The 26,300-nt window shown below is 33.5% G+C and overlaps 3 protein-coding genes across 6 annotated transcripts; all 3 read right to left on the reverse strand.

Annotated features, from left to right (window-relative positions):
- Window positions 1-462: 462 nt before the first annotated feature.
- LOC123219202 (nuclear pore complex protein NUP50A-like) lies at window positions 463-4,654 on the reverse strand. Of its 2 annotated transcripts, none has more exons than XM_044641001.1 (2): window positions 4,434-4,654; window positions 463-2,278 (listed from the first exon to the last, which is right to left on the reverse strand). In XM_044641001.1, exons 1-2 carry the CDS (start codon window positions 4,637-4,639, stop codon window positions 910-912), a joined length of 1,575 nt encoding a protein of 524 aa, XP_044496936.1. In that variant the 5' UTR covers window positions 4,640-4,654; the 3' UTR covers window positions 463-909. The 2 variants fall into 2 exon arrangements, with proteins under 2 accessions (XP_044496936.1, XP_044496937.1); XM_044641002.1 differs by lacking the exon at window positions 4,434-4,654 and adding an exon at window positions 3,456-3,517.
- Window positions 4,655-5,508: 854 nt separating this feature from the next.
- On the reverse strand, window positions 5,509-14,734 carry LOC123218058 (coatomer subunit beta'-2). Of its 3 annotated transcripts, none has more exons than XM_044639263.1 (26): window positions 14,561-14,734; window positions 13,927-13,947; window positions 13,744-13,805; window positions 13,606-13,660; window positions 13,318-13,354; window positions 12,881-13,206; window positions 12,653-12,784; window positions 12,413-12,561; window positions 12,063-12,131; window positions 11,613-11,763; window positions 11,459-11,524; window positions 10,698-10,886; window positions 10,254-10,394; window positions 10,081-10,155; window positions 9,802-9,978; window positions 9,606-9,697; window positions 9,397-9,513; window positions 8,983-9,097; window positions 8,767-8,838; window positions 8,416-8,612; window positions 8,238-8,331; window positions 7,692-7,798; window positions 7,402-7,531; window positions 7,077-7,218; window positions 6,223-6,289; window positions 5,509-5,894 (listed from the first exon to the last, which is right to left on the reverse strand). In XM_044639263.1, the coding sequence occupies exons 1-25, from the start codon at window positions 14,561-14,563 to the stop codon at window positions 6,261-6,263; spliced, it is 2,748 nt and encodes a 915-aa protein (XP_044495198.1). In that variant the 5' UTR covers window positions 14,564-14,734; the 3' UTR covers window positions 5,509-5,894; window positions 6,223-6,260. The 3 variants fall into 3 exon arrangements, 2 of the variants coding, with proteins under 2 accessions (XP_044495198.1, XP_044495197.1); XR_006502619.1 differs by having other exon boundaries at window positions 7,001-7,218; window positions 14,561-14,733; XM_044639262.1 differs by lacking the exon at window positions 5,509-5,894 and having other exon boundaries at window positions 5,956-6,289; window positions 7,001-7,218; window positions 14,561-14,733.
- A 2,718-nt stretch (window positions 14,735-17,452) lies between these two features.
- On the reverse strand, window positions 17,453-19,656 carry LOC123218064 (coatomer subunit beta'-3-like). The gene is made up of 10 exons (XM_044639267.1): window positions 19,524-19,656; window positions 19,397-19,417; window positions 19,235-19,296; window positions 19,084-19,138; window positions 18,952-18,988; window positions 18,519-18,844; window positions 18,309-18,440; window positions 18,069-18,217; window positions 17,864-17,932; window positions 17,453-17,713 (listed from the first exon to the last, which is right to left on the reverse strand). The coding sequence occupies exons 1-10, from the start codon at window positions 19,530-19,532 to the stop codon at window positions 17,659-17,661; spliced, it is 915 nt and encodes a 304-aa protein (XP_044495202.1). The 5' UTR covers window positions 19,533-19,656; the 3' UTR covers window positions 17,453-17,658.
- Window positions 19,657-26,300: the final 6,644 nt, after the last annotated feature.

Consider the following 26,300-nt stretch of genomic DNA (forward strand, 5'->3'; position numbering starts at 1 on the left):
CATTGGGGGTGCTTCAGCCTGCTTTTGCCCATTACTAATTGCACTACAGCTAACCTTTTTCTGTCCTGAATATCCAGAACCTCTAGAGTCAAAGATCCAAATTTCGTGAGAGAAAGAATAAAGACAATGAGCACACTGCAAAGCTATGTTTTATCCTAAGACACAATCCATTTTTAACCAAAAGCACATGTTTTACTCAACAGCTACCTTAAAAAAATAAGTCACCCATAAGAATAATATGTCAATGTTTCTCAGCTATGCAGTTAATATACCCAACTAGAAAATTCACTCTCAGCCAATATACTGGATGAATATATTAAAATATGGGCATTCAGTAATTGTACTCATTTAAACATCTAACAAGACCAAAGTACTTAGATAATAACATGTTATTTATGGACTAAACAATGAATCCACATGTTTAAACTGAGATACATCAAGAAAAGTAAAAAGAAATCAAGCTGCAAAACAAGCCACCTGTGAACATCTCAACTGATGACAAATCTATTAGAAACAAAAATTATAATAATATATTGTTGTTGAGGAACCAAGAGAGATCAATTAAATTATTAGATAACCCTTGTGAAATACTAAACATGTAACGGGGTATTCAATGTGTAATTCGGTTCAAGGGAACAACTACAACTGTCAACCATTCCATGTGCTTACAGGTTTCGATCATGCAGTTTAAACCAAAGGCGTACCAAAAATAAAAGTTGAAAAATACTCTCCCGCAGACTAGATTTATTAAAAAACACAAAAAGGATTGGGCTCTGTTAACTCTTTGCTACATAGTTTTAGGAATAACCAAACTCTAACATGATTCCTTTTCTCCACAGAAGAAAGAGGACAGTTGCCAAGAGCAGTGGGACCATCCCAAGCAAATTCTGTACCAAAGTAGGACGGCTTTCAATCATCTGATGCTTTGGGAGAATTTTCTGGCGTTTTCAAATCCACTGTTTGTGTTTTTCCTTTATGTGTCGTAACAGCTGCCCGAAACTCTTCCACAATGGAAACATCCTTGAACTTCAAGGCAAATGTAGAAAGACTATCCTTCCCTTCACCAGCATTATTAATGCAGGCAAAAATGATGCCCTTTTTATCCATATTTGTGAGCTTCATATCAGGATAGAGGCTTGCATTCAAGATCAACCTGAAATTTCCCCTGGTTCTCATGAGAAGCCTAGCTCTTCCTGCCACAGTTGAGGAAACATTCACCTTAATTTCTCCCTTCCCACGCTCCTTCCATGCTCCATCCAAAAACTCAAAAAGCACTGAATCAGCAGAGAAAACCACAGTCTCATTCTCTTCACCAGTCTCAACAACAACTTCCTGCATAGATGGGAAGCCAGATCCCTCACTCTTTGAAACAATAGAAGCCCCAGATGTGTTAAAGAGAGAAGAATTTCCATTGTTAAGTTGTCCAAAAACAGCACTAGAGCCAGAACTTAATGCAGATCCATCCTTCGAAATTGACCCAAAGGAGAATGTTGAAGTGGAAAACCCAGTTCCAGCAAATCCCATGAAGGCATTTTGACTACTTGAAAGCTGCCCGAATGAACTGAGTGAACCTGAATCTTTGTTTACATGACTGCTATCTTTCTTATCTTCAGTCTCAGTCTTCTCTGCACTAGCTGCTTTTTCATTATCAACTTTGGATTTGTATGCCTCACTGACAGTAGCCCCTTCCTGCTTAGCATCAGTACTCTCCTTGTCTGCAGCAGCCTCAGGAGATTGCTCATCAATCTTGCTAGCTGACTGCTCAGTACTCTCATCTTTACCCTTTTCAGCTTCATTAGCAACAGATTCTTCAGCCAATGGCTCATCAATCTTGCTCTCGGACTGCTTATTACTCTCATCTTTTGCTTCATTAGCAGCAGATGCCACTGGCTTGTCAACCTTGCTCTCAGAAGGCTTACTGCTCTCTCCATTCCCCTTCTCAGTTTCATTATCAGCACCACTTTCTTCACCATCTGAAACCTTCTTCTCACTAGAAGTTGGCACTCCAGTTGTATCAGCAGTAACTGTCACACTAGGATCAGCTGGGGGGATCAATTTGATAGCAGCAAAAGGATTGGATGAGGGAGTAGATGTTGTACTACGACGAACTTTGACTATTCTTCTATTTGCAAGCACCTCATCACTGGCCCTCTTGAAAGTTCTGCCTTCTGGTTCAGCATCTTCCTCATCATCAAGGCCAGGGTTATCTCGACAGAGTTCCCTTCCCGCAGCCCTCTTCTTTGAAGGAGGAAGGTTTTCCGCATCCCCCATTGTAGATCTGCAGCAATGAACAAAAACTCAGAGTTTGAGCCAATAAACATGTATAAACAGTGATACTGCAAATTATCATAAAGGAGTTCTCAAAAAAAGGAAATAAGAAGAGCATCATTATCAAGCAGAATTGTTAGCACAAATTGGATGTTTAACAATGCCTAAATATATAAATACGGAGAAGGGTAAACTCGAACATGCAAAAAAGGGAAAAGGCAGCATTCACACAATTAAAACCAAAAGGAAACTTGAGCATATGCTTCCAATGAAAACACAAAAAGTTTAAAATAAGAAGAAGAGTGCACACATAAATTGTCTAAAAGCATAGCTATCAACACAAGGCACCATATATTTAAGTCAACAAAAACTGCTTAAAATAGATCTTCAGCAAATAGATTCTCCCTAGTATGGTGATACTGCAACTCTCACAGAAAGTCACATGAGACTAACAAAGAACCATCTAGTCCATAGGATAAAAAAACCCAGGACAGAACTATGAGCATTAACACTATCAGATAGCTCAACCTACTTTTTTTTTTCCTCCATATATCAGAGCTCAAGTAACAGAAAAGTTCAACAAATATTAATTGAAAGGCATCTAAAAAGCAAACTTAAAGGTATTCAAAAACTTGCAACCATAACTAAAATATAATTGTGAGTAGCTTTTAATTGAAAAGAGATATCAAGCTTTAGGAATTCAGTGCAAGCTTTTCACTGATAACCAGCAAGGTTTCATATAAAGTGAAATACTAATGAAATGCAACTTAACTTCATGACACCTAACAGGTTACCTAATATTTCTACCACTGAAAGCAAAAATGATTCAGCAGATATCAAAAAGTTTTTCTAAACTGGAAAGCTAGCAAGCTTACTCAAGCAATATTTTCAAATTCCTCTAAATATTGATCTGAAAAATTTGAAAAGACAAAAAAAAGATACAGCTAATAAGCATCTAAATACAATATGTGAAAGTTAAATTAAAACCTTCAGAACCAAGACATATATCATTTATCAGTCGACCATCCATAAACAACTCATTCACATCACTAGCATGTTACTTAAACTTCACATAATCTTCCTTTTATAATATGCAGGCACCAAGCATTGCCTACCAAATTAAGGGAGCAAAGATATGGCAAGCAGAAATGAAATCACACCCACACAATTAAATACGCACAATCCACCTGAGATATTCAAACCGAAAAAGGTCTAATTGTTGCCTTCTGGACATTTCACAATAATAAATCATAAAACAGGTATAAATTCTGCAGTCCAGCACAATAATTGAACATTGTCAGAATCATCATAAAAACAATATATCAGGTGAAAAGTCTTGCACCACAAACTCCATAAACTTCCTACCAACATAAGTTAGTAAATAAAACCGATCGAATATTGGCAAGTAAACACACCATTGGACCACCATTTTCCCCAAGTATTCTCTTTCCAAAATTTAAAACCTTATTCTACTTCTACGAATTACCAGGTTCACAAATATTATTCCATAGCACAGAAAGGTGGCTAACTTGAAAAAGTAACATTATAATCACAGTGGAATACAAAAAAGATGCAGTCAAAAAATGAAGCTCAACTTTACACAACAATCTCTCCTTTAAAACAAAAGGTGGCCAGGTGGCCAACTTGCGTAACAAGGCCGATGCAAAATATAACACAGGTAACAATTCTCAGAATAAATGCCTAAATAAAAAATATCACAAAGCTAATTACCTAACCCACAAAGCTTAAATTAAACACAAGAATCTTACAGCTGCCATAGAATCCCTAGAAATCCTCACAGTAAGTTTGTAATCCAGGGAAAGACAGAATCAAAAAAAATCCCACAATTATTATATCAGAAAACGTCAATTGGGTTCTTCTGAGAAAAGTTGAAAAGTTAAGCTAAAATATTCCATAAATCTCAGCTAAAATCTGAAATTTGACGAACTGGGTCATTGAGAACAGCACCATTCACACAATTAGAACCAAAAAGCAACGCATGCATATGCTTCAAATGAATACACCTATGGCCTAAAATCAGACGGAGAGAGTGTGAGAGAAAATGATTTTTAAAAAATGAAGCAGAGAGTAAAGAAAAGAGAACCCATGAATGAAAAAACGATGAATAAGTAAAAGAAAATTAGTGAAATTATATTGGGACTTACCGGAATGGAGAACGTAGAAGAAGCAAAACCCTAAACACACAGAGGAACAGAGTTGCGGAGATCCGATAATAAGAGGGTTTTATTTTTACTTTTCTGAATTTATTTTTTAATTTTCCTTTTTTGGATACGGAAGGGTCTTGCTTTTGAGTGCTTGAGTTGTGGCATCTTTTCCTCGCGATAGATAAATGCAAATAATATGATGTCATACTGAACAAATGCCCTTTTGACCTGATTCTGACACGTGTCATTTGTTGACTGACACGTTTTAATTGTTCGACTGGGGTTTGGCTTTATCTAATTTGACAGTCAAGCCTCTGGAGTTCAGATGAGACCTTACCCTGTAAAATTTTCTACCCCAAAATGGTGCATTTTCCAAGATGTATTATGACTAACCTATAAAATCCAACATTTTGACGCTTGGTTATGTATGGTTTTATGCTTTCGCAATAATAACTAGCACGATTTAAAAGAGATTAATCGGTCCAATCCACAATAAATCTAAATATCTAAAACTCATATCCATTTTGCTGTCAGTTGCAAGCCAGATTATTATAAATAATAAAACTATATATATAATTCGTATACAGTTTTATAATCAAATAATAATATATTATTATATAATTAAATATTATTTTATCTTTAATTTTAAACTATCTAATCATTTAATGATACATTATTATTTATATATAATATTATATATAAAAATTATACATATAATAATATTTTGCTATAAAAAAAATTAATAGGTTCAATCCAGGATGAATTTAACTCTCAAAAACTCATGCCCATTTTGCTGACGGGTTTCCACGATTACACAGATAACCCACCCATTTCACTGGGCCTACAAGAGATTGCAAGCCCGATTATTATTTCCCACATGTAAACAGCCACAGGTAACCCACCCAACTAAAAATGATTTCTTTAAAGGAAATTATTACCTTTTTCTTGGTTTTTAATAAAGAGAATTGCTTGAGCATGTCTCGTTAGGTCTAAAAGTACTAATAACTTGTAATAAAGTTTAGTGAATAATAAGAAATCATTTGCATTGCTCAACAAACCACAAAACATTAACAGCTATGAGAAAATATGGAAATGATACTTCTCAAGACATGTTACAATTCAAGTTTCTTCTTAAAAAAAAAAAAATTCCAAAGCAAAACCAGAACAATTTAGGAGAAACACATATCTAAATACGACGGTGTGAATATAGGATTGTGTTGGGTAAGTGTCACTAAATTGTTTTCTACATTCACAAAGGCACTAGAAAATTTTAAGGGGTGAAAAAGGCCTCAAAGAATATGCTAAAACTGCAATAATGGATGCAATAAAATTGTAAGTGATGCTAAAACTGCACTATGCGCCCATGACAAAACTCAATGCGCTACGGAGCCACACCACCAGATCTTGAGACACCCGGCTCTACAATCACCCCTCTCCAGCCTCCAGCAAGAAGCCTGGTAGCTGAACATTCAGATACACAAGTAAACATGCAAGTAAAAAGATTCGACAGAAATGGATTTCATTCTTTTAATCAACTCTCTCATTCAATATCATGATGAATCAACCTGTTCATTACAGATTCGACAGAAATGGAAAATGGCCAATGGTACAAACTAAACCAACCAGGGAATATTTGTTCCCCATAAAACTACTCCCATAAAGAAATATGAAAAAATGTGCAGTTTCAGTAATTTTTCCCCTAACTAGTAGGCAATAGCTGTCTGCACTTCATAAACCCATTTAACATCTCCACTCAAGTCTATCAAAATTCATGTAAACAGTTAATCACCTTAAGTAAGGGACTTATATAGCTGGAACCAACTATCTTCAGAAATCCTGGTGACGCGGTGTAAGCACTGCACACAGTAGTAATGAAAAAGTTAATGACCAAAGATATTCTAAACCAGCAAAACTGTATATGATAATGAAAGAGAAAAAAGAAATACTAATTAATTTCACACTAAATCAGATTATAGAATTCAGGGTGCCAATTATCAAATAAATTGGCATTTAAATATCCACACTACATATTTAGGAGGGGGAAAAAGAGCAAGGAGAATATGAAGTCCATGAAAAACCTACAAGAGAGTTCAAAATTGTTGTATGCTAATAACTAAAGGTAGTGTAAGACATCAATATTCATTATCCAAAGCACAAGGTTAACATGGTCTTGCAAGTTATACCAAAGATGTCAACTTTTCCTTATGAAAATCTGATAACTATTTTTAAAATGAAAAGTTTAAAAATGAAAAAAAGAAACTTTATTAAAAGAAAGAAAGGGAAAAAAAAAATACTATCAAGTGGAAAAAATAGAATTTCAAACTAACTTCTGGGCACAATCAGCAGCATAAGTTAATCATCATAATGTCCATGAAGTAATAGCCAGTCAAACAGAACCTACTCACTTTGATAAAACCAACACAAATAAACAAATACTGAAGATTTCTTTGGTCATTTCTAATTGAGGAGCTAGTACTAATAGTGTTGAATTAGAGACAGCAGTAGTTGCACCAAAAACAATTTGTGAAATGGGAGTTAGAGATGGCACTTTAGAATCAATTAATCACCAGAGACAAAATTTGGATTTTCACACTGCCTCAACCAATTGCTTTTAGGCTGACGGGGTTCCCTCATTATTCGTACCCCACTCTTCTTCAGCCTCGTTACCATTAACGAGTACAGCACCATCAGTAGAATCAGCATCCACCACAACAGCCTCCTCTTGGCTTTCTTCTTCTTCATTATGTTCCTCTGCAATCTTTTCTCCATTTTGTTGTTCAGTCTCCTGTACAGAGATAATATCAGTGAAATAAAGTCCACAGGCCAAACTCACAACTCTTGTTCACAAAATTTAAAGTAGATCAAAAACCAATCAAGTTTCATGTAGGTTTAGAACTCAATAAAATGATAGGGTGAGCATCACCAATCTCATGGCTTTTCTATAATAAAATTTGCAGGCAACGTATACCTCATGATCGAAGTCTCCATTTTCAAAGGTTTCCTCTTCTTCAATTTGCATGTTTCTGAAAGCCTCCACAAGGGTTATGTGTGATTTATCAACATGGTTCACATAGTCTGCTGCAGAAGGATACACACCCCTAGAAAGCAATCAAAAGAGCAATTATGAGCATAAAAAGACCACTCATAAGAAACTTTAAACCACCAAGATATGATCTTAGCAGGTAAGATGTAGAACGCTGTAGACATTTTTAGGTAAACAACTAAAAATTGTAAATGGTAAATCAACATATTTAGTACCTAGTCTCAGCAACTTTAGATTCCAGGGAAAGTGCAACTTGCCAATCCTCAAACAAGTTAGGATACTCTTTTGGATCAGCCAGAGATTCAGCAGCTTTTGGATTAACCTGTATATGGCATAACATGAGTTAAAATCTTCCACCAAGCCAATATTTCATTCCAAAACCTCGTAAAAAATACTATCACAATTTTTAAAGTGATAACTGTCGGAAGAACTGGTGTAGAAAAATCAAACACTGATAGTTCATAAGTCATTGCTACCAACTTAACTGCAAGATTATAGAGAATAAGGCAGAATATAAGATTTTAAACCAAATGTAGTAGGAAAATGGAAAATTAAAAACCACGAACACAATGATGAGAAGAAATATTACATCTTATGTTCTTAGTACTTGATGTAATCCTCTAAATTAACAATTTAGGTCTAATCATGTTTAGTATGACAATTAGGTAACTTCATCCTAAATCAAATTTATGATTAATAGGCAACACACATTTGCATGACAAATCAGAAACAAGTACAGGAAATATGTAATGACAAGTAACCTTATGCAGGTCTTTTCTCCAAATAGCAACAATCTCTGAAACCTTGCTTGGAAGGTATGATCGTGCCATCAAAGCAGCCTCAGGTATCCGATTGCTACAAAAGAATGCTTCAGTATTCCTAGAACAATAAATATCTAGCCTGTCTCATCATGTCCATAGTATTCAAAAGAAAAATTACCTTTCCACCAACAGCTGGAGGCAGTCTTCCAATTTACCCAACATGAATAAACAAAGGAAAGCAACATTGTTCTTCCCTTGCTCTTTTGCCAGGGAAGCAAGTTCTGATATCCCTTCAGCATCTCCTATGGAAGAGTAGAGCAGCAATAAACCACTCAAATCCATTGCATATTTCATGCACTCCTCAGCCATTTCTAACTGCAGCATCAGAACTCACAGTAAAATTTTGTGATGGAGATATGAAGTGAAAAAAAAAAAAAAAACAGCATACAGGACAAGTATCTAAAAGAAGTGCAACTCAGACAGAATAATAGTTCCACCAAAATTATAGATCTAGAAAAAACAAAAACACCTTTCCAGTAGACATAGCTAATTCTCCCAATTGCTTCCATTTTGACTCACTCTGCACCTCTTTGGCAATACCCTGAAAGAAAGGAAAGAATCATGCATTAGGGCAGAAATTTGTCAATGGATGAAAATGACCATTTAAAAGGATGTGATAACGATCTAAATGCTAAAGTAAGCAATATTTCAAATTAAATGCCCCCAACGTAAAATCTCAACTTACCTGTGCAATGTCCAATCTCCCAAGCTGTATAGCTAGCTCAAATCTATAATCAGGATCAGTAGCCACTTCCAAAGCTTCCTCAATCATTCCTCGTGACTCCAAGAAACGAGCCACACTAATAATAAAAAGGAATTATATATTAAAACAAAAGATATGTTCACCAACTAAACTACATGGTAAAAAATCCTATATAATCTTTGTAGAAGGCAACATTATCTTAATGGTAACTGAGAAAAGCTACTGCTACTTCTTTGTTAATTATGCAGCAATAAGAAAGGCATGGGCCTATGGCATAAAAACAGGGCAGCTATTTCCCACTAGCCCAGTTTTAATCATATTTAAACCATTCTTTAAAATCAATAAAATATCTTTATTGTTTTGCTACCATTTTACATTGTAGAAGAATATAAATACCTATTATGATGCTCTTTTGGAATTGAAGGTAAAATTTCATTAGCTCTCTCCACATCTCCACGCATCACAAGAGTTTTGTACTCAATCAAACTCAGAAGCAGTGTGTATCCCATAACACTGAATCAAAAGACAAATAAAAAAAACTTTAATAGTGAAGAATGATATCATGGTTCTTCTAGACTAACAAGCAAACAAACGAAAACTCTTACTTGAACTCCTTGTCTATTAGATACACACGGCTTTGACTAGCAAGGTATCCCAACAAATACATAGGGCGGTCCAAATGAAACATAGTTGTTACCTAAAATGATAAAATCATTTATCAAAAAACCGCTCAATCTTATCCCTAAACACAGGTACCACTGTCATATGAACCATTACCAAAACAAGAACTGTCCAACATACCTCACCACCAACACAGTAATTGAGTCTCCAGGCAGAGTTGTTGTAAATGAAACAATCCCCAACCCATATACCAGTCCTAACACGTTCATTGGTTTCATGAAGAAGCTCAAATGCATCCTCAACACCTTGTTCATCAACTGATCTTCCACTATCTAAATGAGATGAAACTACATCCCGCTGAACATATATATAGAATCCAAATACAAAGCATAAGAATGATCAACTGTCCCCCAAAAGATTTATGAATCAAACAAAAGAATTGTACTTATAAAAACTTACATTGTACTTCAGGATGTAGAATGATGAGTCACTGGCAATCGCCACTAAATCACCACTGTCAGCCCAATAGAGATTCTGAAATGTTTCAAGAGAATACCATTGATGATATACAGCAAGGGTAGCTGGTAATTATACAAATGGAGGCATTGTATTAAGGGAACATTAAAACTTACTTTCACAGTAACATCAATCCGCCGAATCAACCTGCACTCAGCCCAATCATAAAAGCAGATAAAATCATTTGAGCACATTGCCAACAATGTTCCTCCATAGATACGTTCAGCTGAGAAGGTTGGTCTGATACTCTTTTTTTCCTGAAATATGTCATGCATTCATTATATTCCCGATTAACACATTCCAAATAGGATATTAAATAGAATATTTAAACTTCATTATAGGACCAAGCAAATGATTCACTTTAGCATCATAAGTTTTCCCTCTAAAAGAAATAAACCATGACAAGCCACTTTCCCTCTTTCCCTCCACCCAAACACCTTTTTGCTTTTCTCAACAACAAATACAAACGATGAAAGTATGAACTCCCCAACCGAAGTATAAACCATCAATTGCTTCCAGTATAAATAACACTATGCATTTTCTATCAAAGAGTAAAAAACCTGAAAGTTTTTACTAAATATCTTAATCTTGGATGAGCTTTCTCTAACAGCATATTCTCCATCAGAGGACCAAACAAACTCCAGTGCTGAACCGAAGGACCTATTTCTCCATGCCAAAGCTGTATAAATAATGTACTCGCCATCTCCACAGACAACAACAAACCTTCCATTTGGATTGTGCTTTAAGCTCTGCAAAATCAAACAGATTGAGCAAAAGGGTTTATAAAGACACAAATTAATTCTACCCGCAAATTTATACGCCCTAATTGAAAAATAAACATAACCATGAGAAATAGCAATTGAAACAGAACAGATTTTCACATCATATTCTTTTGTGTGTTTGATAAATATAGAATATGTTTTTTCTTTCTACCTCTAACCATTTGTTAATGAATTCACATAATTATATTTATTATCTTTTATTAGTACAATAGAGAAACAATTAACCATCTGGAATGATATGCAGCACCTTTACACGGGTTATCATACACATAAAACCTACTTCATAAACACTGTATGCAAATTCATATCTTTCCAATGCAACAATATTTGCTAATAATCAACATAAACACTGTTTCATCCACAGAAATGACTAAAGCCCCATAGAAAGAATATGTTTGGAACAGGACATCTAAATATGCCTCTATGCATGTCCATCCTATATCTTAATTACACAAAAGAAGGCATGGTGAGATAAGGAAGTGAGTAGACAGCAAGTCATATCATGGAATATAAATGAGGGCAAAAAAATGTTGAATCACCTGTGGATAAAGATCACAGGTTCCCAACTCCTTAACAGCCAAAGGCAATCTTTCTCCATCAGTTACCTAAGAAGCAAGTGAAACCAATAGCTTGTACTATCAGCTGATGTAAAATTATGACCTGAACAAAGGTTGCAGATGATGTAAACCAAACCTCAAAATCAGCCCCCACACTCTTGATGTTCACAGTTTGAATTTCATTATGCTTGGCCCATATGATCTTTCCACTATTATCCATACTAGCTACAGGTTCTTCACGGCCAATTTTCACCATAATAGTTCCTTCATCATAACCAATTACAATTCTGTCCAACAAAAATGAATAGTAAAAATGTCATGATCTAAAAAAAAGGTGATATTTTGCATCTACAGAAACTTTGTAACTTCAGAAGAAGAATACAGAGATCTAACTCTTCACATATTTATCATAAGATGGATTTTATACTTGGACAAAAGAACTTGAAATGGAAAATTAGTCAAAGGTGAGAACAATGGGAGTGCCATGATGTTATTGAACCATTAGAAAATATCATACAAGACTAACCACGAAAGATTAGATAAGAAAATCAACAAGATGAAGAAGAAAAATCATGAAGATACTCACCTGCGTGAACCTTTCATATATCCAACCGCCCAAACTCTTTCAAGACCATAATTCAATGTGTTTTCAAGCCTACAAGTCAATTAAATCAGTTTAGGAAGGGTAAGCAGAACTCCATTGGCTCAATCAGAAATAACAAACATTCAGAATTAATAATGATTACAATACAGAAGTAGCTAAGGGATCATACAAAAAAGGTTTAAATTAAAGTTAGTAGAAAGGGAAATCAAAGTTTGCATTTGAAATATAATGGCTAATTCTTATTTGAGAAACAAAAACTACTAAAATAAAAAGGCTGAGCAGTGTTCATCAGTTTGAAATCCTTGAAAATAAGACACTAACACAATGGTTACCTATATGTGGTTGCATGCCAAATGCGAACAGTCCCATCCTCAGAACCAGTTATGATAATAGGGAGCTCAGGATGAAAACAAACTGCAGAGACATTGTGAGTGTGGCCCTCTAGTGTCTGGACACAACTTTTGGTTTGATAATCCCACACCTGCTTCTTATGATATGTTAACAATCGATTCTTGATTGACAAAAATGAACAATCAGTTTGTTGAAAACAAAATGAAAAATTAGAGTCAAACCTTAGCAGTATGATCATCTGAACCAGTGATCAGATAAGGTTTATCACCACCAGTAAAATAATCAACACAGTTTACTCCTTTCTGATGGGCATCCAATGTAAAATTGGGGTCGGGGGAACCAAGGTTCCAAATCTGGAGGTTAACACATAAATAGTGCAGTTTCAGCATGGCTATATCACATGAATCAAGAATTGCATCAATAATTATCAATGTAAATCACCAATTTACCTTTATAGTGCGATCAAGGGATGCACTGGCAAAGGTGTTGGTATCTTTAGGATTAAATGTTACTTGCATAACATAGTGAGAATGTCCCTCAAATATCTGAGTACACATCCAACCCTTCTCCCAGTCCCATAGTTTTATGAGCATATCATCAGATGATGACAGCACATATGGAAGGGTAGGATGGACAGCAATGCACCTAATATAATCCGTATGTGCCTCAAATACTTTAATTTTGTCCATTGTATTGTAATTGTATACACGAATAAACATGTCATCAGCTCCAGCAACAACCCATTGCTTGCGTGCTACAAACTTTGCTGACCTGACTGCATTGGCATTATTTGGGCATCAGAGGATAGTAGATACCTCATCGGGGAGAAAAAGAGGAAAAAGAAAAAACATAAAACTAACTGATAGCATACATATCTAGAGTTTACCTGGCAACTCAGTGACCTCAAATGACTTGGCCATAGTCTGTAGCAATAGCAAAAACATTTAGATTATCTATGAATACTAGGAAAAACCTCCCAATAACTAAAAGTAACTCAAAAAAAAAGATTTCACGTTAAGTCCAAGATTGGTTCACCAAGAGAGATACATTTTTCTTTTGTTAAACCGAAAACAAATGAAAAAGTTAAAAAACTCATAAGAGGCCTAGATGTGTTAAATAACCACCAGACAATGCTAGCAGCACTCGAAATAACAAAATTGTAGTATTTTCATACCTGAGACTGGTAATTCCAAATACAAACAGTTCCAGAATACAAACTTGCCAGAATCCTAAAATTACAACCATATAAGTTATGTTAATCTCCATGCACTAACACATAATGCTACAAATATGTAAAGTAGATTATAGTTACCATGGTTCGGTTGGATGTAAATCCACAGACTTAACTCTCTCTGATCTTTGTGCAAGTTTTCTCTGATCCAATTATCATGTTAACAAAATTATTCCCAAAATTTCTTAAAAATTTGAAATGGACTATTAGACAAATAAATGAGCACAAAAGAGAGATGTAATCTTCTAAAGAAAAAAACAGTACCTTGATTTCAAGTCTGAGCGGCTGGTAACACACAACAAAACCAAACAAAAAAATCAGTACTACATCAAATAATACATGCCACTAACCTTCTAATTTTAAAGTTTCAAAAAAAGCCTAAAACCAGTTGCAATATCCCTAAACTGCCTCCAACTTTCGATCATTATCTTAGCAGCCAAACACAGACGCAAGCCAACAGATCCAATTAAAAACCGGATCTCAACACAATTCAAAACCCAAAGGCCCCATTCAATTGCCAACTAACGGTTACAAAATCCAAAACAGAAAGCACCATCCAACTACTTAACAAGCGACCAGAACTCGTGTAATTAAACAAGAAATGAGAAGCATTAGAAAAAAAAAACATCTCAGTAATCAAACCACTAAGCGTGCATCGAATTATTTAAAAGCCTAAAACGAGCAACAATGTTCACGAACTTCCATTCCTCGACACAATTAGATCCAATCAAACACCAGATCTCAACTCAAAATTCAAACACATAACACTGCGTTTGACTGCCTACTATAACAGCATTGAATTACAGTAAGACTAAAATTCACAAACAATGAAATCAAAACGATGAGAGAAGTGATCAGATCTAACGTTCACGATAGTCAGAGAGATCAAACAACTCACCATTTTCGAAGATTAGATTTGCGACGAAATTACCAACGAATCGAGATCAAAGTTACGTTGGGGGAGATATTAATTTAGATCCAGAGGGAGAGAGGGAGCTCGGCGTGTGCAAATATGAAGAGCGAGATCCTTAAGATTTGTATTTACGGGTGTGCCACTGCACAGATGGAAATCGTGTGCGGGAGGATATATGATAAAACGACACACTGTTGGTGGATCTGAAATCAGAGAAAGATCAATATTTGCGTTAGCCAGTCGCTTTCGCTCTCTGTTCACTAATCAAGTTGTGACGTGGCAGTCATGCGCCATGCTGGCATACTGGGCCCCATAATTCATTTTACATTGTTTTATTAATCCTATTAATTGAAAAAAAAATTACAAGATTTGTAAGGTAAAAAAGAAATCAACTGTGCAAGTATAAATAATAAAATCAATAATAATATTCATTTTTATAAGATTGTTGTTTGTTTGCTACAAATTCATTGCATTATTACTGTATCATTGTTTTTGTTAAAAGGCCAAATGATTTGTCCGACCCCAGGTTTCGTGTAAAGTAAATTTTTTATCCATAAATTTTTAAAATTTATTTTTAGACCATTAGAATTAACAAAATTTATTAATTTTATGGATAAAACTGTTGTTTGATTAATGATATTAAAAAAATTTTATCTTATTTTCTCTCTTAAACCTTAAAAATAAATATTTTTTTCCGCACTTAAGTTTTAAAAAATTACATAATCTACTCTAGAATTTCAATTTTTTAGTAAATTTTTTGGTGAACAGTTGCTTGTCCAACACTTTTCTGACACTGTATCTCCCTCTTTGGTGCTGTCTCTCCTTCTTGATCATGTCTCCTAGCACTACTCATTCAACTGGACAAACATAACATAAATTATATTAATGTTGATCAAAGCAACAAAAAATGCCTACCTAAATCATACTAAAAGATCTTTTTCCATGAATATTACATTTCTGTTACCATAGCAACATAAAACTTTGTGGAATTAATATTAATTACATTTATAAATAATGGATTAACTGCCTTCATCATGCTCCAGCATGTACTCCACAGCGAAAAAATTATGACAAAAAGGAAATAGCTTAAGCTTGCCACGAATGAATGAGAAGCTTTGTTTTTCTTCAATGTGATAGATTCCTAAAATGCATGGATGTTGTTATTAACATATTAAACTAATTATTATCTGAATATTATTGAGTCCTAAGACAAAGACGATTTTGCTCTTGTCAAAAAGAGGGAGAGAGACCGACCAGGGATAGAGAAGATGGGAGAGAGAGAGAACGTATCAGAGACAACGAAGTTTACTAGTTTCTAGCGAGTTAAAAAATCTTAAGTGATAAATAATCACTTTTTAAACTTTAAATAGAAGAAAATTATTAGATTTTTAAATTTAGAGGAATATAATAAATTTTTAATTAATTTAATATTTTTAATTAAATAATATTTTTTTCTTTAACACTAGTAATGAATTTTAATAGAATTGTAAGCATTATATTTTTTGAAAATTAACTGTTGATAGTTTAGGATTTTACTAAACGTTAGGTGGGACTAAGTCTTTTGGCCTTTTTTTTAATTGAATTAGGTTGCCCATTTATCCTTTGAATATTTATTTTCTTCCTCCTTTGTTACTATTAAGTATAGTTTAATCATTTGCTCTGAAAGAGAAAGATACAGAAGCTACTTAACAAAACAACCATGCATATTTTAGTAAGATCTTGTATAACTGGATTCTCTTATAGTATTTTTGACAGACTGAATATGTTTACATCAAAATCAAGGGGTAAAAGAAAGGCTCTTGGCAGTTGAGGGTGCATGATTCCACACAACCTTCCAGTGCTTCTGCATATGTAACAAAATATATACAACTATTTTAAGCTAGTTAAGATCATGTAATCGAATCAATAAACAAACGAAGGGATTATATATAAAAACCCAATTTGAAGATGGAGCATAAGGAAGTTGCACAGCCAAGTTTCCAGTTATAAGTATTGTCAGAGGCGATGGAGTCTCGCAGTTTTTGCCACATATGGTGTTGCAGACTTCAGCAACTTCACTGTGAGCATGTTTCAAGTTTGGCCTGCACTTTGGCCACTGAGAGATTGATTATTATCATCATCATAAAGGCCGTTATCACAAGGCACCTTGACTTAGTTCTCTCCATGGTTGCTGCTTGTTGATTGAATATTTTGAATTTGTTTATAGGCCTTGGGGGGCTGCATTCTTGTACAGTCTGAGTTTCACATTCAATTCATGTAACTAATAGCGGAAACAGAATCCACACCCATACTTGCTGTCCATAATGCAGATGTTTTATTTTTCAATTTATGACATAAGTTTGTATTCCACAAGAAAAGATTTGGCTTTTTACAGCCATAGGATGCGTCGTAAATGACCTTTTCGGCAGTATTAATTAACAGTTGTATTGATAAACAGAATTCTGTTGTTTGCAATGTTTTTAGGACTCTCAATTTTTGGCCTAAAATATAGAACTTGCTCTTGGTAATGGAAGAAATTCTTTGTGAGGTTTCAAGTCTTTTATGTTTGTCAAGTCTGTGAAAAGTGCAGGTTTCCAGGCCTGAATTTTCTTCTAAAATTAATTAGTTGAGAAGAAGGTCCTCTTTCTTTCATTAGTGGCTTCTAATATGCACACTACTTAATCAAGATGATATGGTATATTTGTTTCATTGAAGACTATTTCCTCTTCTTCAAATCATTTGCTGCGTTAACTTGTAATTATCAATAAAGCTTCGAGCAAAGTTTATTGGTAAATAAATAACCCAGAAAGTAATTACAGTTTTAAAGTTTATAATGGAGAGGCCTGTAAGTCTATGTAGTCAAGAGTATGCAGCAACATGACAAATTAGAGGGGGCAATTTTGTTGATGAAATCCATTTATTCAACTGAATATCAGACAAAAGGTAGATATAACAAGTCCAATACAAGCGCAAAAGATTGCAAATCATGATACAAAAGCTAGATTAACATGTAATATAAAGAGCAAGACTAGCCATTGGCAGTCATTATTTCTTCTGATCTTCATGTCTTCAAAACACACTATAGTTGTCTCAGAAATGCAACCTCAAATGCTAATAATTTTGACCATAATGGTTCCTTTGTCACTTCCAAAGGCAACCCTGCTCACAGAAGTAACAGATTGCGGGTCATTTTTGGTTTGATGAAAGATAAATTCATAGAAAAACCTCGTTTAACATTGCAAATGATTTGTCATAAGCTAATCAATTAGGGAAAAACATTGTCCAAAGGAAAATAAACAACAAACTTACTGGTTTGAACCTTTCGTGCATCCAACTCCCCAAACTCGTTCAAGACCAAAGTTTAGTGTATTCTCAAGCCTGCGCGGATAAATCACAAATTCAAAACTAGACTTGGGGAAACACTGATAAAAGATATCAAAGCTGCAATATCTGTAACTGACTACTCAGTCATTTAAATTTGGAATTTAGAAATCATCAACCGATACACTGGTACCTGAATGTAGTACTATTCCATGCGCGGATAGTCTGATCCTCGGAGACTGTAATGACGATGGGAAGCTCAGGATGGATGCACACTGCAGTAACATTGTTAGTGTGGCCTTCTAGGGTTTCAACACAACTTTTGGTTTCGTAGTCCCAAACCTATTCAAACATGATTTACTGGGCATGTCAAATTGCTACTCATCCGTGACATAAACAAAATTCAATCATGGCTAATGAACAAGTTGCAAACCTTAGCACTACAATCATCAGAACCAGTTATGAGAAATGCTTTATCACTTCTCACAAAGTAGTCGACACAATTAATCCCTTTCGAATGCGCATCCCAGGAAAACTTTGCAGCTGATGAGTCTAAATTCCAAATCTAAATGGGGGAGCAATATTAGATTATAACTAGGTGATTTAAACCGAACAAAGAATATGTATGAAATATCAGGCATACCTTTATGGTACAATCAAGTGAGGCACTTGCAAAAGTGTTGAGATCTTTGGGATTAAATGCTACTTGCATTACATAATGTGAATGTCCATTGAAAATTCGAGTACACTCCCAATCCTTCTCCCAATCCCAGAGCTTGATAAGCTTGTCATCGGATGACGACAACACATATGGTAATGTAGGATGAACAGACACAGACCTAATGTAATCTTCATGTGCCTCAAATTCTTTAACCTTTTCCGTGGTGTTGTAATTGTAAACTCGAATAAATTTGTCATCAGAAGCACAAACAAACCAGTCCTCGCGAGGTATGAACTTTGCTGTCCTGACTGCAAACACACATTGAAACACAATTTTTCATCTTGTCAACTAAAATTGATCACCAAGAAGATAGAGAAAAAAAATGTGTATAATTTAGAAAATATATGTCATGTACCTGGTGACTCAGTGACCTTGAAAGACTTCTCCAGAGACTGGAAAAGAGTAAAACAAACTTACTTAGGTGTAGAAAATTCAAGAAATCTTTATCATTTAAAAATCAGTAACCCCATCATTTTGGTGCTGTTACCTGAGAATGGTAGTTCCAGATACGCACAGTTCCCGAATACAAACTTGCCAGGATCCTGCAGTAAATTATCATGAGATAAATTTTAATATTAACCTGAACTATACACAAAAATATAACATATTGAACCTAATTCAAAGAGGGACAACAATACCATGGTTGAGTTGGATGGAGATCAACAGATTTAACTCTTTGAGATGGGTTGATAAATTCTATCTGAGATGAAGAAGGTATTTCAACAAAGTTAGCCAGATAGTTTGACAATGCTACTTTAACCACAAAGACTAAGGAACAGCAGTAGAGATAAGAGCTTTACCTCAGTTACAAGTTTAAGAGGCTGCAATGCAACAAATCAAAGGAGAAAAAACCCATTAAACTATAATCAAAATCCAAACATTTTGTCTTATAAATGAACAGTAACTTATAAATTACAGTTAGCTCACCGTTTCCATAGTTGATGGTACAATCTGACTTGGATGATTGAAACTTATGAAATTGCTGTTGGTTGGAGAGAATGTGGGGGATGAGTTAAAATGAACATATGTATATATAGTTGCCCATTTGCATGAAATACTTTGCAGCTAAGTAAAATAGAACAAAGTCAATAATTTAGGGCGGCATACATATGTTGTCATCCGATGTGGTTGAGACCATTGATTATTATGAAATGTAGGAACGAAGGGTGAAGATCAATTTTAATGACTTGAAGGTTTGACCATGGATAGTTGCAAAATTGGGCGTGGTAACGATATGCTGATTAATAAATAGTTGTCCGTTTTGACTTCAATTAGGGGCTGCTGCTTAGAAACTTCAATCATGGAAACCCAAGATGAAAAGAATAATAAAACTGGGTTGAGTTTGACTACGTCAATATAGGCCTACGAAAAATTAACTGGAAGTACTAGGCTTTATTATCAGCCCAGGTCCATCAATCTTCGGTCTAATTTTGTTTTCAACATTGCTCTACCGGTGATTACAAATATAATTATAAATATCTTATAATATATAATACATATTTTATAATATAATAAAATATAGATAAAAATAATATATATTATAAGATATATTAAATTAATATAATACAATAAATTTATCATATAATATGATAGATAATACTGATATAAATCGATATAATTTTTAAAGAAAATAACGATATAATAAGGGTACATATGAAAAGTCTTTATATTTTTAAACGTATTTATGTTATTTTTTAAAATGACGATGTGTTAATTAGATTTTTTATTACTTTTATTATTATTTTATTTTTTAAAAACTGCATCATATAATATTCATTACACAATATGAAAAATTAAATTTTTAATATACAATATGATACGTGGTCAGATTAGCATAGTTATAAATAAAATATGAGATGACCAACTGTAAGGTATAAATTCTAATGGGCAAATCGAATACCCAGTAAGGTTTATAAAATTAACAATAAAATTATGAGTAAAATAGCACATCATATCAGATTAGTATAACACTCTAATTAATTACCAAACAAAAACCCAAAATTGTATATATATATATATATATATATATATATATATATATATATAATAAAAATGATTTCGAAGTAAAGTACAAAACTTCATTTTATCCCATGCATGCAATACACCGTCAATGCTCAATAGCGAGTACACACTTTATAGCAAGTAGTATTATATGCATAATTTTTATGTATAATTTTATGTACAAATAATGACGTATCATCATGTAATTATATAATTAAAAATTAAAGAGAAAACGATATTCAATCACATAATAATATATCATTATATATATACAAAATTATGTATATAGTTTTATTGATCCATTGCTTCTCTTCAACGTTTTTCTCATTAGACACTCTACCTATTGTATGTCTCATCAGCCACCTTGTTAAAGCCCTAGTTGACCTCAACAACTTCAAAAATTAACCATATATTTAGCAATACAAATGTAGAGTTGCATACATCTCAGACTTATAAAATGCGGTCTATCAAAAGGATCATCACTTTGTTGATAAGAAATTAAGCTTAAACTGATCCAACAAATCATTTGCCATAAAAAAAAAAAAAAATTAAAATGTCATTATGATCCCTATCCATAACCCAATACATATTCTCCATTTCATATCTTGAAGTAGTGGAGAAAAAAAGTTTTATGGGAGCAGTAATTTAGATACATATGGCACATCCCATGTCCTCTATCTAAAATAAAAATTTGTGTTGGATTTACTTTAGCTAGCCGATAAGGCCAGAATGAGAAGCATGAACACAAAGTCAATGCAAATATTTTCTTTTCTTTTGTGTGTCATGAGGCTGTTGATTGAATGAGGCTGGAAAGAATCGGTGGATTAGTAGCCAGAAAAGGCAGATTAGGTTGCAGCTAATGCATTAATATGATTTTGTATCTGACTTTTTAGAGAGAGACAGATGAATTATTTTGGCTTTCTCTATTGATTTATGATTGATTATCACCACGACAGAAGATTATTATCCGCTGAATCTTGATGATAATCCCCATTGTTGCGGATAGGAAAAAGAAAAGAGAAAGATTTGAACCTAAAATGTAATTTTAATATATCATTAGATAACTCTATTATATATAGAGTCGTCTTTTATTATTTAAATTACCATACGAGACATCCTTTGAAAGTTGTAACTCGATGCTCTTTTAAAATATATGAATATTTTATGTGTACAAAGCTTTACAACAGATTCAACGAGATGTGTATCTTATATGTATGTTGGATCATAGTCTACAAATAATATTTGATCGGAGTTGTTCTTTATTTATTTGGTCATATATTTGAGCCACTAACATTAGTCGTAGGGTTATCAAGTAAATCTTTACCATTAACATGATTCATAGTTTTATACCAAGTAAATGTATACAAATCAAAGGAGATTTTTTTCATGTGGAAAACATAAACTCTTTTAAATCCAACATAATTTGCTCCCTTCATATTTACGAAATATTATAGAAAATATCCAAATATATGTCCAATAAATAAACACCTTTATGATTATGAGCAATCTTATATACATTCAATTTTAAATACTCAACTGAATACCTAAATAATATATTCTCATGTGATTGAATCATTTAATCATATGATAACACATCATTTAAGTATCTAACTAACTACTTAAAGTGGGTATATATAGTTTTATTGTAAAACTAAGAGCGATACTATATACGTCCATTTTGAGTATATAAATGGATACACATTTATATATATTATCATGTTGTCAAATATTATTTTATTTTTAATTCAAAATCATTTAATCACATAATGACACATATGAAGTATATATCAATTTGTATACTTAAAATAGATACATATAATTTTATTGTAAAACTAAATGCATATATCAATTTTTTCTGTGACAGAAATTTATCCATATATTCAACTGGTTTCTAAGAAACCTCTTTAGTGCCTTCACCCATATCATATAGATGAGTTGATAGAACAGAATGAAGACTGTGTCACGCATTGATGAGCAAGATCCTCAACATTGACTTCAACGGAAGGCCAAAGTACATCGAGAACACGAAAAAATATGAGTCAATCGAGGCCACATTATATCGTTGGAAACAACATATATAATCGAAAGGATGAAGCAAAGAGATTAAATGGAATGATTTATTCCAAGAATAAAATTCTTCCACTCACCTCGCCACTCTTCTCAATGCGCTTTGTCAACTTTCAATACAAACATAAATTCAACTCATTGCACACTTGTTTAATCCCACTAATCACATTTGGAAAACCCTATTTTAGTAGGGTCAATTTAATTATGTTATTGTAATCATATAATTAACTTTATGGTGTTTCAGATTTCTGTACCTAGAAATTGCAGCAGTTTTCAACATTTTAGGGCTTCAAAGTGGACACATTTCATTAAATTTTAATAGTTAATATTAATTAAAATAGGTTAATTGAATAGCATGACTTGAGTGACAAAATATGAGGTTTTATGTATAAAAACACAGATTCAAATCTCCTCCAGTAACATTACCTAATTCAGTGATTATTGTTAGACCTTAGATATTTTGATTATGTCAAAACTTAGTTTAAAGTTGTTAATTTTTATCTATTAAGCAAATTAAGTCTATAATATAAAATTCTTATGCCAAAAGATGAACGAAATGTAGGTTTTTCAACTTTTAAGATATGGAACTCCCATCCCCTATGGGACACTAGTCCTATGTCCATCCTTGCAAGTTTGGAATTCTAAAAATTTTTTGTCAAATAAATAAGGACGCCCATCCCCAAAATAGGAATGCTCATTCCCAGATCAAAAATGTCTATTCCCATGACGAGGACGCCCATTTCTCTGAGAGCCCCCTACCAGTCCCTTTATGTCTAAAGCTTCTAAAATTGAATTATGAAGGTGCAAAAAAGGACGTCCATCCCTAGAGTGACACATTTCAAGAATTTGACTGTTGGATAACTATTGAGTTGGACACAATCTCAAATAACTAGTGTATGTGAACAAAATCTCAAAGAACTATTATAAAAAAATGTTATCTTTATGAGTAAAACATCAAGTGGGTTGCTTGAAAAAGTGGATGTAAATGACTTGGAAGAGAAAACTCCGAACTACTATAAATCTTGAACATTTCATTTTCCTACTCTCTTTACTTTATATTTTATATTTGTGTTATATGTTTTGATAATTTGTTGAATATTGTTTGTGATTAATTACTTGTGTTTGTTGATTATTAGATTTGTTTGAATATCTTGTTAAATTTACTTATTTGGTTGTGATGGATTATAAATTTGTTTAAAATTTTTAGTTGGTCAAAAATTTTTAGATAACCCTATTCACCTCCCTTTAAGATTATTAGTCGTTTAAGATTTTCCAATTGTGAAGTTAGTTACTTAATCTGAGATTTATCTTATTCAGTATGATTAGTTCTAATCTAAATAAAATTTTTCATTACAAAAAAAAAAGAAAAGGTTAATTGATAGAACACGTATCCATAATCCAAACACTGCTGTTTTGAGTAATTTATATTATCATAAAATCATCTAATTTTCCCCACATTGAAATCAAACTGAACTGTATTTCCTTCTATTCTCAAAGAAACTTTGACTTCTTTCCCTAAAATGCCAGCCACATTATCTAGTTTAAATAACTTGTATATTTATAGAGGCACTTTTATGGTACAAAAATATAATTCTATTTTGACAAATTCCAAGATCATAATTGTTAAGTGTTTCTTAAAAGGCCAAACGACTATTTCCCACCCAAGGTTTAGCGTTTTCTCAAATGTCTCCCCTTTAACTATGGAAACACCAAACACCCACACATGGTCGGTTAGATTTAACAAAACTCTAATGGTGGTAAGGGTAAAATCGTTATTTTTGCTATAATATTAAAAATAAACTAAAATATAATATAATTTTGACCCCTATACTTTAAAAACTAAAATTTTCCCCCAGTCTAAGTTTTAAAAAACCGTAGTTTCACCCTAGGGTTTGGTTTTGAAATCTCCGGCGACCTCTCCAACTCCGTTGCCGACGGCCTCTCCCTCCCGAAGCAACCTCTCATTCCGGCGATCTCTTTCCTCTCATTTGGAGGTCCGATCGGCACCTGGAGACGCCGTGGGAGACGAAGACGACGGCTTCGTCTTCGTCTCCCACGGCGTCTTCGGACGTCGATCGGACCTCCAAATGGGAGGAAAGATATCACCGAAAGGAGAGATTGCTTCGGGAGGGAGAGGTCGTCGGCAACGGAGCCGGAGAGATCGCCAGAGATTTCAAAACCAAACCCTAGGGTGAAACTGCGGTTTTTTAAAACTTAGGCTGGGAAAAAATGTTAGTTTTTAAAATTTAAGGGGCAAAAAGAGATAAAATTTTTAGGCGTTAAGGTTCTGTTAAATCTAACCAGCTATGGGTAGGTGTTTGGTGTTTTCATAGTTAAAGGAGGGACATTTGAGAAAACGCTAAACCTTGGGTGGGAAATAGTCGTTTGGCCTTCTTAAAATTATAAACTTCGTGTTTACACCTGGCGTTGATGTATACATAATTTTCTCATGGCCATTTTGTTCAGCTGGCAGCTAATTGCTTTATCTCTCGGCCAAAACTTATTCTCATTTAAGGTTCGATGAAATTGTAAATTTATATCTATTAACTTTTAAAAACATAAATATCCATAATTTTGTTAAAATTTCTGTTATGATTAAAGATAAAAATGTTATTTAGCTAAAAAAATTTTAAAAGCTAAAAATTTATTATATTTCCCCAAGTTTAAAAATTTAACAATTTTTTTCTATCAAAATTTGAAAAGTGACTATTCTCCCATAGGGTTACATTTTTTTCCTTCATTCTCTGGCGACCGTTCTCCAATAACTCTCCTATACTGGTGCTTTCTAGTCTCCTAACAAAGACAAATCATTAGTTAATCAAAGGTCGATTGAAAAGTCGTTGACAAAAGTCTGTGTGACATACAAATTTGTATGGATCGATTGTACATAGATGCGCACACATGAAATTTATATATAAACTTAAGATTGCTTCAAAACTTTTAGATATATGTATATACACACACACTCGCAAAAACAAAACAAAAAAAGATATTATATCTTAATTATATTTTAAATCAACATTATAATGACACTTATAATTTAAAAATAAAGCTCTATGATAATTAATTCGCTAGGTGTATACTTATGAAAGACCAAGGAAACATTTGATTAAACAATAATGAAAAGTTGTAGAATCCAATAAGTTGAACAATTGTTTTATTAAAAATTATCTTCTAATACAAGAGTCCACCTAGAGACTTGAGGTGTTGAATGAGAACCCTAGAGTATGGAAAACTCCCAACCACAAGCAAATATCAACCAAAAATCCCAATGAAATCTCAGCATGTGTAACGCATCAAATGAAAAAAATAAACAAATTCAAGACCAAGAATATTCCCCTCAATCTTATTTAAATGGCCGGTGAGATGTGTTTTTCAAAAAGAACTTTGTGCCTTTAACACGATTCACTAATGGTGGGTGCATATATTGTACCTATGTCTATATATTATGAATAACAAAATTCTCCATGCCCTTTACACAATTGTAGGGAGCAAGCAAGAAACTCCAACCTCTCGCCGCATAAAGACAATGTTGATTATTCTAATTGTTAATGTCCCCAACATTTTTTATTCAAAAAAATTATATATATATATATGTAAATAAGTATATAAATAATATATCATCATATAATAAGA

The sequence above is a fragment of the Mangifera indica genome, chromosome 6 (assembly GCF_011075055.1).
Source record: "Mangifera indica cultivar Alphonso chromosome 6, CATAS_Mindica_2.1, whole genome shotgun sequence".
In the NCBI taxonomy this organism is placed as follows: domain Eukaryota; kingdom Viridiplantae; phylum Streptophyta; class Magnoliopsida; order Sapindales; family Anacardiaceae; genus Mangifera; species Mangifera indica.

Excerpts from the sequence above, each read along its gene's own strand:
- LOC123219202 (XM_044641001.1), bottom strand. The coding sequence starts at position 4,639 with ATGACATCATATTATTTGCATTTATCTATCGCGAGGAAAAGATGCCAC. Across the intron at positions 2,279-4,433 it reads CTTCTACGTTCTCCATTCCG|ATCTACAATGGGGGATGCGG; the intron begins GTAAGTCCCAAT and ends TCATTGCTGCAG.
- LOC123218058 (XM_044639262.1), bottom strand. Across the intron at positions 13,661-13,743 it reads TTACATCCAACCGAACCATG|GATTCTGGCAAGTTTGTATT; the intron begins GTAACTATAATC and ends TTGTAATTTTAG. Across the intron at positions 10,156-10,253 it reads GGATTGATGTTACTGTGAAA|AATCTCTATTGGGCTGACAG; the intron begins GTAAGTTTTAAT and ends GAAACATTTCAG.
- LOC123218064 (XM_044639267.1), bottom strand. Across the intron at positions 19,139-19,234 it reads CTCCATCCAACTCAACCATG|GATCCTGGCAAGTTTGTATT; the intron begins GTATTGTTGTCC and ends AATTTACTGCAG. Across the intron at positions 17,933-18,068 it reads TGGAATAGTACTACATTCAG|GCTTGAGAATACACTAAACT; the intron begins GTACCAGTGTAT and ends TTATCCGCGCAG.